Source organism: Pseudorca crassidens, chromosome 15, assembly GCF_039906515.1.
Source record: "Pseudorca crassidens isolate mPseCra1 chromosome 15, mPseCra1.hap1, whole genome shotgun sequence".
NCBI lineage: Eukaryota > Metazoa > Chordata > Mammalia > Artiodactyla > Delphinidae > Pseudorca > Pseudorca crassidens.
This window is the reverse complement of record NC_090310.1, coordinates 19,881,877-19,896,879: the sequence shown is the minus strand read 5'-3', so window position 1 is coordinate 19,896,879 and position 15,003 is coordinate 19,881,877. Positions and strand designations below refer to the sequence as shown.

The 15,003-nt window shown below is 41.2% G+C and overlaps 1 protein-coding gene across 3 annotated transcripts in view; it reads left to right on the top strand.

Moving 5' to 3' along the window:
- PRKCB (protein kinase C beta) overlaps nucleotides 1-15,003 on the top strand; it is a 308,802-nt gene that overhangs the window by 199,676 nt on the left and 94,123 nt on the right. For all 3 annotated transcript variants that reach the window (XM_067706359.1, XM_067706358.1, XM_067706360.1), the window contains exon 6: nucleotides 14,151-14,307. In XM_067706359.1, the coding sequence (XP_067562460.1) occupies nucleotides 14,151-14,307 (157 nt within the window). The remainder of the gene's footprint in view (nucleotides 1-14,150; nucleotides 14,308-15,003) is intronic.

Here is a 15,003-nt window from a genome sequence, read left to right as displayed (position 1 = left end):
TTATTGGGTGCCTTACTCACAAACCATCTGTCCTAGGCATAGGACAGACCCCCAGGGCCAGCCTGAGGGGAACAGGTGTTCATGGGGACAGGGTTTATTCTTGTTTTTCCAAGCTGGTCTGAAGAGCGCCTCCTCTATCTACATGAATCCCTGCACACTCTCCCTGCATCGCCAGGGGGGTCCGGTGACATCACCCACACCACTGAGGAGTGCCAGGCACTAAGAGGCTGCGCTTGTGAGATCTCAAAGGGTGACTAAACCAGATCCTCTCTGGGGAGTGGCGTGGTCTCTGGACCTCTAGGGGTTGAGGCTGTATAGAGTCATAACAGGTGCAGAGCAGCCCTGGGAATTGCAAGACCCTGAATGACCAGGGTAACCTCTGTAGAAAATAGATGACACTAAACTGGGTTCAGTGGATTATAGAATGCCCAGCTTTCCAAGTTTCTGGCTCTAAGAAGAAACCAGTTACAGAGCATGAAAGTTGCATGGTTTTGGCAGTGATGGACAGACTCCGAGCTTGGGGGAATCAGCTGACTGGGTCTTGGGGCACCCAAGTTGTATCCAATTCAAGTTTGTTGAGCGTAATTGTGCACAAGACTGGCCTCCCATTAAGCAAAGAATTTTTTCTCCCAGATTTAGAGTAACTTTTTAAGATTATTTTTTAAAAATAAATTTATTTATTTTATTTTTATTTATTTTTGGCTGCGTTGGGTCTTCATTGCTACACGCGGGCTTTCTCTAGTTGCGGCGAGCGGGGGCTACTCTTCGTTGCGGTGCGCGGGCTTCTCATTGCGGTGGCTTCTCTTGTTTCAGAGCATGGGCTCTAGGCACGCGGGCTTCAGTGGTTGTGGTGCATGGGCTTAGTTGCTCCGCGGCATGTGGGATCTTCCCAGACCAGGGCTTGAACCTGTGTCGCCTGAGTTGGCAGGCGGATTCTTAACCACTGTACCACCAGGGAAGCCCTAGAGTAACTTTTTAAAATTAAAAAAGTAATTCATGCTCAACTGAGACCATATATTTAACTTCTCCTTCTTCCAAATTCCCACTGAGTGACTAAGAGATTAAAAAAGGGAAAAATTTATCAGGGCTGCAAACCAGAGAGTGTCAGTCGCTTGCCAGACCACTGAAGAATTTCTCTAAGATACAGTTGAGACAATACAAGCTAATTTTGTCTTCTCTTTTCCAACATCTAAGCCTCTTAATATTTTTCTTTTATGTAATTGTATTGGTTGGTAGAATTTCTGTAAGAAATTCTGAAGAATTTCTCTAAGGTACAGTTGAGAATTTCTGAAGAATTTCTCTAAGATACAGTTGAGACAATACAAGCTAATTTTGTCTTCTCTTTTCCAACATCTAAGCCTCTTAATATTTTTCTTTTATGTAATTGTATTGGTTGGTACTTCCAGAATGATGTTAAATTATAGTGGTGATGGTAGGCATTTTTAATTTGATTGTGGCCTTAAGGGAACTAGAAATGCCTCTAGAGTTTCACCAGTAAGCACGATGAAAGCCTTTGATACATTTATCACACCAAGAAAAACATGTATCTCTTCCTATTTTTCTAAGGGTTAAAAGAAAGAATGATTTATTAAATTTTGTCACTTGTCTTTTTTGTCATTTTTTGAGATAATTACATGTTTTTTCTCCTTTGACCTAGTTTTATAGTGAATAATGTTAATAGATTTTCTAAAACTATGAAGCGTTTTGTTTAGAGAGCTTGTAATCAGACTTGAAGTTTTGAAAGATCTCTTTGATGTAGGGGCGTGGAGGAAGCGCAGAAAGGAGCGAGACTGTAGGGGAGAAACCAGCTAGGAGAGAAAAAAGGAATGCGCAGACAACAACCATGTGCAATTGCTGTTTACCCATCACTCATTACCTGCCAAGGACAATACCAGGCACTTTACAGGCTTCAGATATAACTTAGTAATCACATAACCCTATGACACAATTATTATTGTTAAGGTGGTAACAGTGTGGATAGTAAGAAGGGCTCAGGTACATAAAATGATAAAGAGGCAGAATGAATAGTACACAGTCAAAGATTTTACCGAGGGGAGGCGACCGAAGTGATTTCCAGATTTCTCACCACAGTTGGGTGAATGGTTAAGCACTCATCAAGGATGGCATTGAAAGAGGGGCAGCACGTATGCTCTGCTCTGTATGCTGGTAGGTGGGTGGGGGATGGGGGATAATGACAGGGAGGAAGTATTTTTTTTTTTTTTTAGAAAAGAATGTTTAAAAAACTTCACTTTCATTTCTTCCTTTTTAGTGGTTCACATGAAAGTTTTCTCTCTTTTTTAACATCTTTATTGGAGTATAATTGCTTTACAGTGGGGTGTTAGTTTCTGCTTTATAACAAAAGTAAATCAGCTATACATATACATATATCCCCATATCCCCTCCTTCTTGCATCTCCCTCCCACCCTCCCTGTCCCACCCCTCTAGGTGGACACAAAGCACCGAGCTGATCTCCCTGTGCTATGTGGCTGCTTCCCACAAGCTAGCTAGCTATTTTACATTTGGTAGTATATATATGTCCATGCCACTCTCTCACTTCGTCCCAGCTTACCCTTCCCCCTCCCCATGTCCTCAAGTCCATTCTCGACGTCTGTGTCTTTATTCCTGTCCTGCCCCTAGGTTCTTCAGAACCATTTTTTTTTTTTTAGATTCCATATATGTGTGTTAGCATACGGTATTTATTTTTCTCTTCCTGACTTATTTCATGAGAGTGAGTATTCTTGGGCATGCTTTGGGTTGATGTACTTATGGGATATCCAGTACCAGATATATGGTAGACAGTTGTGTGTTCTGTTATAAAGCTCAGTAAAGAGCTTTTAGGTAGAAATTAAAATCATGGGAGTAGGGCCCCTGGAAAAATGTGGAAATTAAAAAGCAAACTTCTACTTATTCTGTGGTTCAAAGAGGAAATCTCAAGGAAAATTAGAAAATATTTTGAACCCATGAAAGAAAATGAAAATGCAACACATCAGAATTTGTGGAGTCCAGATAAAGAAGTACTTGGAATGAGATTTATATTGTGGAATTCTACCAGACATTTAAAAAGGAAATGACACGGATTCTTCTAGAAAACAGAAGAGTAGGGAACACTCCCTAACTTATTTTATGAGGATAGCATTACCCCGATACCAAAGTCAGACAAAAACAGTACAAGAAAACTACAGTTATCCCTTATGACCATAACTACAAAAATCTTCAACAAAATATTAGGAAATCAAACCCAGAAATATGTAAAAAGAATAATACACCCCAACCAAGTAAATTTTATCCTGGGAATGCAAGGCTGGTTCAATAATTAAAAAATCAATTAATGTATTCCACTATGTTCATAATCTAAAGAAAGAAGAAGCACTTGACAAGATTTAATATCCATTTATGATAAAAGTTCTCAGCAGAGTAGAAATGGAAGGAAGCTTTCTTGATGTTATAAAGGACATCTAGAGAAAAGTCTACAAGGTTCTTAATAATGAAAGATAGCATGCTTTCCCCCTGAGCTATGAAACAAGACAAGGATGTCCACCCTCACCCACTCTATTCAGCATCATACTGGAGGATCTAGCTGGTGTAGTAAGAGAATAAAAATAAACCAAAAGATTGGAAAAACAGGTTGAGAAATACAGATTGGGGGGAAAAAACAAAACTGTCTCTGTACATAGAAAATGATGGTCTATGTAGAAAATTCAAAAGAATCTACCAAAAAACCTCCAAGAACTAATGAGTTAAATTGCAAGATATAAGGTGAACACATAAAAATAATTTGTATTTTTATATATCAACCGTTAACAATTAGAAACTCAAATTTTAAAAACACCATTTACAATAACTTCAAAACAAATGAAATATTTTGTTATAAATCTAACAAAACATGTCTAGGATCTGTATGCTGAAAATTATAAAACACTGCATGAAATCAAAGAATACCTAAATATATGAAAAGACATACCGTGTTTGAAGACTCAGCGTACAGTAAAGTTGTCAGTTCTTCAGATTGATCTGCAGACTTAATGAATTTCCAATCAAAATCTCAGCAGGATTTTTTTTTATTGATATGGACAAGGTGATTCTAAAATTTAATGGAAAGATCAAAGAACTAGAAGGGCCAAAACAATTTTTAAGGTGAAGAATAAAGTTGGCAGAATCATAGTACTCAATCTTAAGACTTAACTATGTAAAGCTTCAGTAATCAGGCAGTGTGATTTTGGTAAAGGGATAGATATATAAATGACTGGAACAGAATAGAGAGTCCAGATATATACCCACACAAATATGGCCCATTGATTTTTTTTTTTTAAGTATAAAAACAAAGAAATGGAAAGACTATCCAGTCTTGCAGCAAGTGATGTTGGAAAGATTGGGCATCCCTATGCAAACAAAATGAGCCTCACCTTCCACTTCATACCTTCTATAAGAATGAACTCAAAATGGATTATAGATCTGAATGTAAAATATAAAGGTAGAAACAGGAGAAAATTTTTATGACCTGGAGTTAAACAAAGAATTCTCAAACATGGCACTAAAAACATGACTCATAAAAGAAAAAAATGATTATTTGGACCTTATTAAAATTTTTAAAAAAGTATGCTCTGCAAAAGACACTGTTATAGAATGAAAAGACAAGCTACAAACTGGAAGAAAATATTTGCAAATCACACATCTGACAAAGGACCTGAATCCAGAGTAAAGAACTCTCAGAGTCATAAGTATGAAAACAACCCCACGAAAAAGATGGTCCAAAGACTCAAACCAACACACCACCAAAGACGATATAAACATGGCAAATTCATTCGCAAGAAGATATTCAGTATCACTAGGAATTAGGGAAATACAAATTAAAGCCACAATGAAATACCACTGTACATGTATTAGAATGGCTAAAATGATAACGACGATAAATACTGTGAATACAGTGCGCTGGCAGGATGCAGAGTGAGAGGAACTTTCATTCATTGCTAGTGGGAATGCAGAATGGTACAGTCACTCTGGAAAACCTTTTGACATATATATATGTATGTATGTATGTATACATACACTTACCATATGACTTAATGATCTGACTCCTAGGAATTTACCCTAGAGAAATGAAACTTTTTGTTCATACAAAAACATGAATAGTTGCACAGCTCTATCATAATCAACAAAAACTAGAGACCACTCAAATGTCCTTGAACAGGTGAATGGATAAACTAACTGTGGTACATCCATACAGTGGAATATTCCTCATCAACAGAAGGGAATTAACTTCATAGATACAACTTGGCTCACTCTCAAAGGAATTTTGCTGAGTTAGAGAAGCCAATCTCAGGAGGTTTCATACTGTATGATTCCATGGATATACCATTCTTAACAAGATAAAACTGTAGTAAATGAGAAATAGACCATCGATTGCTAGGGGCTGAGGGAGGGGGCAGTTTGTAGCTACGAAGCAGCAGCACAAGGGGTTTTTTCTGGAATGATAGAATTGTTCTGTACCCTGGTAGTGTGGTGGTTACATGAATCTATACATGTGTCAAAATTCAGAAAACTATACACCAAAATAAAAAAGTCAGTATTACTGTATGCTGTATTTAATTAAAAAAATTAAATGCCATAGGCAGAAAATAAACAGATAGAAGATAAGGAGAGGAAAGGAGGGTGGGAGGGAGGGAGGAAGAGAGAGAGACACTGAGAGCAGGGGAGGACAGAAGGTAAGACAATAGCCTGAGACGAAAGAGGAGCTGGCTCAGGGGAAGGTGTGAGCAAGAAGGAGCTCATGTTACGATAATAAAAAGTAATGTAAAAAATAAAATAAATTAAAATGCATAGAAACAGTAAATAGAGGAATGCCGACTGCAGAAAATATTATCAGTAATATGGAAACAAGCTTAAGGAGTACTTCCAGGTGGCAGGGAAAAGGGACAAAGAAATGACTACAGTCATGAAAAAAAAAAAAAAAAAGATGTAGAGGACAAACAGCATTGATCCACAGGTAAATGGAATCAGATGTTCCTGGAGAAAAGACCAGCTAAATGGAAAAACACCTATATTGAGAGTAGAGTTCCAGACAAACAAATAATAACCTGCATAAAAAGAAATTTTTAAGAATGAAACACAAAATCCAAGACCAAAAAATAGTCATGAGTCTCAAGTAACACAGGGTCAAAATACATAAAAGCAAAAACTGCTAGAAATGAAAGGAGAAATTTATAGAAATACCATCACAGGAGGGTTTTAAAACATACTTTGTCAGTCTTTGACAGATAAAACAGATAAAAAATATGGATATAGATAACTTAAATAATATAATTAAAGTGAGTGTCCAATACCTCTATCTTGAAGCCTGAACCCTTCCATAAGAGAAACACCTTTTTCCCTAGTATGCACAAAATTGGTGCTATGTTAGCTTGCAATGCAAACCTTATGAAATTCTTCACAAAATGCCCCAGAAATGGCTCAGCCCACATTTTCTGATGAAAACATAATAGAACTAGAAATTCATGACACAAACATAATACAGAAGATCCTCAGATGAACAAGATGGAGCGGGAATCAGGTGGGAGCCTTAAAATGATGAGGTCTTGCAATTGCTTCTGTCGAGAATGAGAGGCGGGTTGACTGGGCACACCCAGTAGGGTTGACAGGTGGTGTGGAGGGCCAAGGTGTGGTTGGAGGTCCTGAGTGGGTCATGCATCAAACCCCCACTTTCTCCAGGGGCACTCTCTAAGCCATATATCACTGATGGTCTGAGGTATGCGACAGGATGTTGTTGAAAAGACAAAATATTTAAGCCTGTGGCCAGAAGTGATTGGAGGGCTTTCCATATTGGTAGGGTTAGGAAAAAAGTAATAACTCAGGCGCACACTGATGGACCGGAGGAAAGGAAAGTGTTGAGGGATCTGAGGGTTTGATGAGGTTAAAAAAAAAATTGGTGTAAAGGGAGCAGGGGATTAAAAGGATAAAAGGTTATTGGGGAGTTCAGAGGAAGAGCCATTCCAGGTGAGACTCCAGGTGGCTGCATTGGGTGGAGAGGAAGCCATAATATAAGAAGAAGGAAGGGATCTATCACATTTGGCTTCAGATCATCTATCATTCTCTGACTACCTCCTCTAGGTTCATTTATATGAAAATCACATTGGAGAGATGCTCTTTTAACCTTGAAATGGATCTTAATAGTTATATAATTTGATCTAAATTCTCTCAAAGGAGAAAGGAAATCAACGTTTGTTGAACCTCTGCCATGTGCTTTACACTATACTTCAACACCATTATCCTCTATAATTAGGGGAACCATATAATTTATTGTCCAAACTGGACTCTCTTGAGAGTAAAAGGACAACAGATAGAGACTGAGGCTGCTCTGGGTAAACTGGCATGGATGGCCATCCTATAATTATCACACATCCCTTTGAGTTGTATGTGACTTTATCAGCGTTTCGAAGACAGGGGAACTCAGGCTCAGAGAAGTCTTTTTACTTAAGGGCGTTAGTGAGAGTAAAGGCAGAGGCAGGATTCAGACCTGAAGGTGTGTGTGACTCCAGAGTCGAACTGTTGCTAATTTGGGTCCTGATTCACCTGCATTAGCTTCCCCATCATCATTTCACTTGCCTTGGCTTGACAGACTGTCTTCCAGACAGACACTGTGACGGTCCCAGCTGGAAGTCTGTCTCAACACAAATAAATGGTTGTGTGATAACTGTACCATTGCCAGCAGTGACGGGAAGCCAGCTGTTCTAGGAGCCTTTGGCCACGATGTGCTTGGGATGCCTTAGATGCTGCATGTGGGCTGCCCAAAGACCCCAGGTTTGCTTACTTTGTAATCAGATTCCATCAGATGAGGCCAGGGATGGCCAGTTAAGATGACTGGAAGGGGATTCTGATGGATCCATGGCTCCCAAAAGCTGTAGCATCAGAGAACCCTGAGGTTAGAAGAAGTAATAAGTGAACAGGAATCAAAAGGATGCGGATCTAGGAGTAGAGGGCTGAAGAAGCTTGCAACTTAAGAAGGTGTAGCAGGGCAGTGTGGAGGGGTTTGGGGTTAACCAAAGGTCCAGTGAACTGTCATCCATCTGGAGGTCACTGGAATGGAAGGAGGGGGATGCAGAGCAGGAGAGCTAGAATAGGTGGATGGTTCTGAAATTTTTCACCTGTTTAGCCTCTTTCCTCCAACCCTGCTTTGATTCTGGGATATGTGCTGGGGGCATCCAGCTGATCTGGGTCTGTGCATTGTTCACCAAGGGCTCAGGGATTCAAACCATGATCTTTGCAGACCTAGTTGCTCTAAAAAGTCTCTGGGGAACAGGGTGCGGGTCTCTGAAGGCCAGAACAATGGATTCTTGGAGGCTGTAGATGCACCACAACTGAATTGTTTTTTAAACTAAGTTTCAATAACACAGTTAATACAAGAATGCATTCTCTTTGTAATAAATTCAGAATATGACAGTTAAGGCTGACGTCTCTTTTGCCCACAGCCCCCAAACCAGATTCCTTTGCCTCTTCCACAGATGTAACCGTTACTTCAAGCCAATTTTGGGTTTATCCTTCCAGACTCTTTTCTATATATTTACATTCATATATGACCTTGTAGAAAATTTATTTTATTATACTTGTCTCTTGAAGATTTGGAGGGCCTTGTTTATTAAAACTTTTTCTTTTGACATAATCTCAAAGTTACAGAAAAGTTGCAAGAACAGTACAAGGAATATCTGTATGCTCTTTACCTGATTTGATTTACCACTTGTTCATATCTTGCTACATTTGGTTTATCATTCTCTCTGTTAAATATTTTTATATGTGTGTGTGTGTGTATATATATATATATTTTTTTTTTTTTTTTTTTTGCGGTACGCGGGCCTCTCACTGTTGTGGCCTCTCCCGTTGAGGAGCACAGGCTCCGGACGCGCAGGCTCAGCTGCCATGGCTCACGGGCCCAGCTGCTCCGCGACACGTGGGATCTTCCCGGACCGCGGCACGAGCCCATGTCCCCTGCATCGGCAGGTGGACTCTCAACCACTACGCCACCAGGGAAGCCCTGTGTTTGTATATTTTTCCCCAGCCATCTGAGAATAGGTTGGAGTCATGGTTCTCACTTGCCCCTAAATACTTCAGTGTGTGTTTCCCAAGAACAAGGACATTCTCTTGCATATGTATAGCTATCCAACTCAGGAAATGTAACATTGACCCAATGCTATTATCTAATTCACAGTCCCAATCCAGAGTTCATCAGTTGAACCACTGATGTCCTCAGACCTTTTTCTTAAATAAAGAAGCATTAGACTGTAATCGTCTATCTTCATCTTGCTGTTTTCTTCAACGTGTTAGTGCATGTAGGTAGCCCAGTGTTATTGACATGTACCTCGTATTTCACAGTGTGAATATGCTGTCGATTTTTTACCCCTTCCCCTGTGGATGGGCACTCCGATTATTTCCTACTTTTTGTCATTGCCAACATCCTCAAACATAACTTAACGTTGGTGTTGCTTTGAATAACTGTTCTGAGGACATGTAGTGAGGACAAATGAGGACTCGTGATGTTGAAGAAAGGACCTTCAAAAGGAGTTAATAAAGAGAAGCTCCTGGTTCACACAGTGTAGGATAATGGCTATAAAGCAACACAGTTATTCAGACTTTCCAATAGTTGGTTGAAAAAAAAAGACTAGGAAAGTTCTTGGTGAAGAACGATTCTTAGGAAAATAGTTAACAGTAGTGCTGTCTTTTATGGATTCAGCACCGTGTTAGGTAACTTGCACCAGGATGCAGAGGCCTCATTTGCTCTGAAGGCCCTTTGATGGAAACAGCCAGATCTTACCCCCCAGCCAGCTTCGCTTCCAAGGCAAGCAATGTTCTCTTGATTGGGACACTTTTCTCCTGTGCACTTAGCAGACTTCCGCCAGGGGGGAAGGTTGCTATTTCTGCTTTGTGTGAAGCATTTTGTACCATCTGGGCTGGCTGAATTTCAACAAAGATAGTAAAGAAACATTTATCAAGAAAAATCAAAGTCAGTCTCGCCAAGTGTGGTCTAGAGAGATTTGCTTTCTCGATACATATGCAGCTCTCTTGCTGCTGGGAAACATGACTGTACTTTGAAAAGCTTCAGGAGGGACAGGCGTTTGGATCTTAGCCTGCAGCTACTGTCAACTGCTCATGATACAGTGGCTCTAGGAGCCAGAGCTCTTGGAGATAGGAACAGTCCCAGAATCAATTCTGTTCCGTACCTTTCCACAGAAATTTTTGGCCCCTTTGGTAGAGGAGAGACCCAAAAGGACAGAAGTAGAAGAAAGGGTTCTATAAGCGTTGGGGGAAAGATGGAGTCATGCCTCAGTTAGGAATGTTCGGTTCAGGGGAAGTAGATGCCCAGGGAGAGGTCATTCTTAAACCATTAGTTATGAGATTGGCTCAAGAATACAACATACACTTGTCCTGCAAAGAGCACTCTGAAAGAGCTGTGAGGTTGCAAATTTAAATAGAGGAACGTCCTGGTGATTGTCCTGTGGTGTCAGTTCATAAGACAGGGGAGGGAGCGTGGTCTTTGAAGAAAGACACTGTTTCCACTTGCATATGTGTTGCCAATCAACCAGACAGACAAGTTTCTTGCACTTCAGAGCATCTCAAACCATGTTTTTATGCAGCTCCCTAGAGTGATAGATGTGTCATTCCAAGATCCCAGCCTAGAAACTGGCACGTGCTTCCTTGGAAGGCTCAAGAAATGAAAGTAACAGTTGGAGATTGTATTCCATGGGGGAAATGCATGGGGATATTAAGAAATTATATCCTCTAGGAAAGTTTTACCTAATGTGTGCTCTGTGGGCTAGCGCATCAGCATCGCCTGGGAACTTGATAAACAAATGAGCAGGTGTCACTCCAGACTTACTGAATCAGAATCTATCTGTGGGAATACGTGTCTCGCGAGTCCTCCAGGTGGCCCTTATCCACGCTGACGGTTGAGGAACGTTCCTCTAGAAGGGTTCAAATGGAAAAGTCGGATGCATTATTCTCAAGAAGGAAAACCACAAGTGGTTCTGTTTAATATCAGTCTGTTTGGGAATGGTTAAGTCTTCATAATAAAAATAGACAAATGTGGCACAAGGGGCACTGCATATGAATTTTAAGAACAGTGAAATAGCAATAATATAGCTAGCGTTTATTGACTATTCCGTAGGTGCCAGGTTCTGTGCTAAACATGTATATTCCTTGTCTGACTGTACTCTTATAATAACCCAATGAGGCATGTATTATCTCCATTTCACTGATCAAGAATTTGAGGTTTAAAAATGTGAGATACCTGCTAGGCAAGATGCAGACCCTGGCACCTTATAGCCCTGTATCCACTACACTATATGACCTGGCTACTGTCTCATTAGAAATCAACTATACTTTGAATAAATTTGGTTTTATATATCCCTTGCGGACAGGATCAACATCTTATGTTGGCCCCCCTGTCACCAGTACCTAGCAGAATGCCTAACACATTAGGGACCTGCTTATTTATTTATTTAAATAAGATGTTGGGGGTAGGAGTTTATTAATTAATTAATTAATTTTTGCTGTGTTGCGCCTTCGATTCTGTGCGAGGGCTTTCTCTAGTTGTGGCAAGCGGGGGCCACTCTTCATCACGGTGCGCGGGTCTCTCACTATCGCGGCCTCTCCTGTTGCGGAGCACAGGCTCCAGACGCGCAGGCTCAGTAGTTATGGCTCACGGGTCCAGCCGCTCTGCGGCATGTGGGATCCTCCCAGACCAGGGCTCGAACCTGTGTCCCCTGCGTTAGCAGGCAGATTCTCAACCACTGCGCCACCAGGGAAGCCCCAGGGACCTGCTTATTGAGCTTAACCAAATCAAAGAGGAAAAATTCTTGCTTTTGGTGCAAAAATGAGTTACAACTTGCAAGCTGAGGTGGAACATGAATTCAACCTGTGGATAAATGGAAGAAAGGGCCATGTACTAGAGTGCAGAACAGTGTCAATGCAGAATAAGTTACAACTTGCGTCCCGGGGTCCCTTGTCACTCCTCAGACGGTCCACCCAGCCCTTTCCTCATTTCATTTATCCAGTCTCAACCCTTTACTAGCTATATGATCTTAGACAAGTGAGCCTCCCCTGACTCCCATCCCTAGCAGTGGTTAGCTGCTTGCATGTAGGAAAATAAAGGGAAAATATTTGAATTTAACTAAGGCTGTGTTTGTCAGTTAAAATGGAAAGAAAGAGGAGTAAGGGAGTTGACAGTAATTTCAGGGAGTGATTATAATGCACCCAAAACTCTAAACTGGGGGTGAATGGAGTAAAGGCAAGAGGGAATGGGGAGAAAGAGAAAACATATTGTGCTCAATAGACTGATTGGTGATGAAAGGCCTGTAGCAGTGGCGTACTAGAGTTAATGAACTGGAAAATGGGAAGTGGCATAAGATCGTGGGGTACATGAAACTGAGTTTAAGAAAGCAGTGTAGGGCTTCCCTGGTGGCGCAGTGGTTGAGAGTCCGCCTGCCGATGCAGGGGACACGGGTTCGTGCCCCGGTCCGGGAAGATCCCACATGCCGCGGAGCGGCTGGGCCCGTGAGCCATGGCCACTAAGCCTGCGCATCCGGAGCCTGTGCTCCGCAACGGGAGAGGCCACAACGGTGAGAAGCCCGCATACCGCCAAAAAAAAAAAAAAAGAAAGAAAGTAGTGTAATTGCTGGATGATAAGCACCAGGTAGGAGGTGATGGGGGTGGAAGCAAAGGTTGCAGGGAAAGGGGGATGCTTTACCCCTACATTTCTGTTTCTGTTATCTTATTACACGTATGAAATACTTAGAAAAGATGTTGAATGATGGCTGTGGTAATGGGTATCTTTGTCTTATTCCTGACTTTAATGGGATTGCATTTGTCATTAACTTTGGTGTCTATTATTTCAGATATCCTTTATCCTGTGAAGAAAATTTCCTGTTACTTCTAGCTAATTGCAGTGATCCTATCGTTTTCTCCTTTGACCTATAAATATGATGAATATTTTAATAATACATTTCTAAGGTTGAACCGTCTTTGCATTCCTGGTAGGAGTCATTATCTACTAGCCTTCTAGCAGACAGTCTGATTAGCAGATTGAGTCTGCTACTACATTCCTTCCCTTGGCTGCCTGCATTACTGTTTGAACTGACTCCTAATTAACTTCTTCCCATTTCTCCAGGTTGATGTCTTATTCTACCTTATCCTCCCTATTCCCAGTTGCATCTGCACTGCTGACCTCTGCTTCCTTTCCCCTCTCTAAGCCTCCTTTACCCGGGGTGTTGTTGGTTGAGGGTGGAGCCTGATGGTAATGCTGCTCTTTTTCTCTCTGTGGGCTGTCTGGGTACTGGTTATGGGTGCTACATGGAAAACAGTTGCACTTTGGTTTACAGGGCAACTCTTTGCCTTTTAGCTTTTTCTTTTTGAATTCAGGTAAAATGCACATAACATAAAATTAACCATTTTAAAGTGTACAATTCAGTGGCATTTAGTACATGAGCAGTGTTGTGCAACCATCATTTCTATCTAGTTCCGAGGAATTTTGTCACCTGTAAAGGAAACCCTATAACCATTAGGTAGTAACTCCCCATTCCACCTCCCACCAGCTCCTGGCAGCCACTAGTCTGCTGTCTCTTTGGATTTACCTGTTCTGGATGTTTTCTATAAATGGAATCATAGAATATGTGACCTTTTGTGTCAGAGTATACACATGTTCATAGCAGCACTATTCACAATAGCCAAAAGGTGGGAATGGCCCAAATATTGATCCACTGTTGAATGGATAAACAAAGCTTGATATATCCGTACAAGCGGGTATTATTCAGTCATAAATGAAGTACAATGTGTTTGAACCTTGAAAGCATTATGCTAGATGGAAGAAGCCAATCTTTCTTGTAGACTTTTTGGAAAATAAGATTAGAGAACTTACAGTTAATCTAGGGGGCAGAGTGGGGAGAGCAGTATGAAAGTCAGAACTCAATTTTAAACCAATATAGAGCAGAGTCTACATCTGTTCAGTTTATCTCACTTTGTACGCTTCTTAGCTGTTGATGTTAATAAATGAAAATTCCCGTTAAGTAAGTGTGATGCCAATGATCTTTTCACAGGTTCTACAACTATCAGTAGCTGGTGCTTAAATAGTTTGGGGCTATTAATGCTAAAACTGCTTTTTCTGTTTTTAGTAAGAGATGCTAAAAACCTTGTACCTATGGACCCTAATGGCTTGTCAGATCCTTACGTGAAACTGAAACTGATTCCTGATCCCAAGAGTGAGAGCAAGCAGAAGACCAAAACCATCAAATGCTCCCTCAACCCGGAGTGGAACGAGACATTTAGATTGTAAGTTAAAATCATTGCAGCCCAGCCTGGGTGGTGCAGGTTGGGTTGTGTGGGCCACCTGAGGTTGGGGAGGTCCTCTCCCAGCTTCTCTTTCCTTCGCTCCTTCCCTGCCTCCCTCCTTCCTTCCTTCCTTTCCTTCCTCCCTCCATCTGCATTTTTGCATTGCAAGCCAAGTAAAAATTGGAATTTTTTTTTGTACACTGCTGAGAATGTCTCTGGTGTGGGAGAGTGGGTGGGATGGAAAATAGTGTGATGTGTTGCTAGGTGAAGGCAAATTGTGGGAGAAGCTCTGGGTCTTGGCAAACATGGGACATAACCCATAGGGTGTGGGGATGACCTCTCTAGGGCTGGGTGCGTGGATAATGCTGGGCCTGTAGCTTGCCGGGAGCTCTCTGCCAGCTGCCATGGAGGATTTTACGTGGCTAGTGCTCCAATAATGTGGGTTCACTTCTTGATGCATCTGGGCCAACAGATATGACATATATCAGCCGATATTTATTGAGCATGTACTATGTATAACGAGCACTGTATTAAGTGATCTAGCTTCATTGGTCATTTCATCCCCATTTTACCAACGGGGCTTAAAGCGATTAAAACACAGGCCAATGTCCCACAACAAATGGAGCAGGATTCAGCGACAGACAGTCTGACTTCAAGAGCCATGGGCCAAAAGCATGATTCCTTGTGATGCCTCGT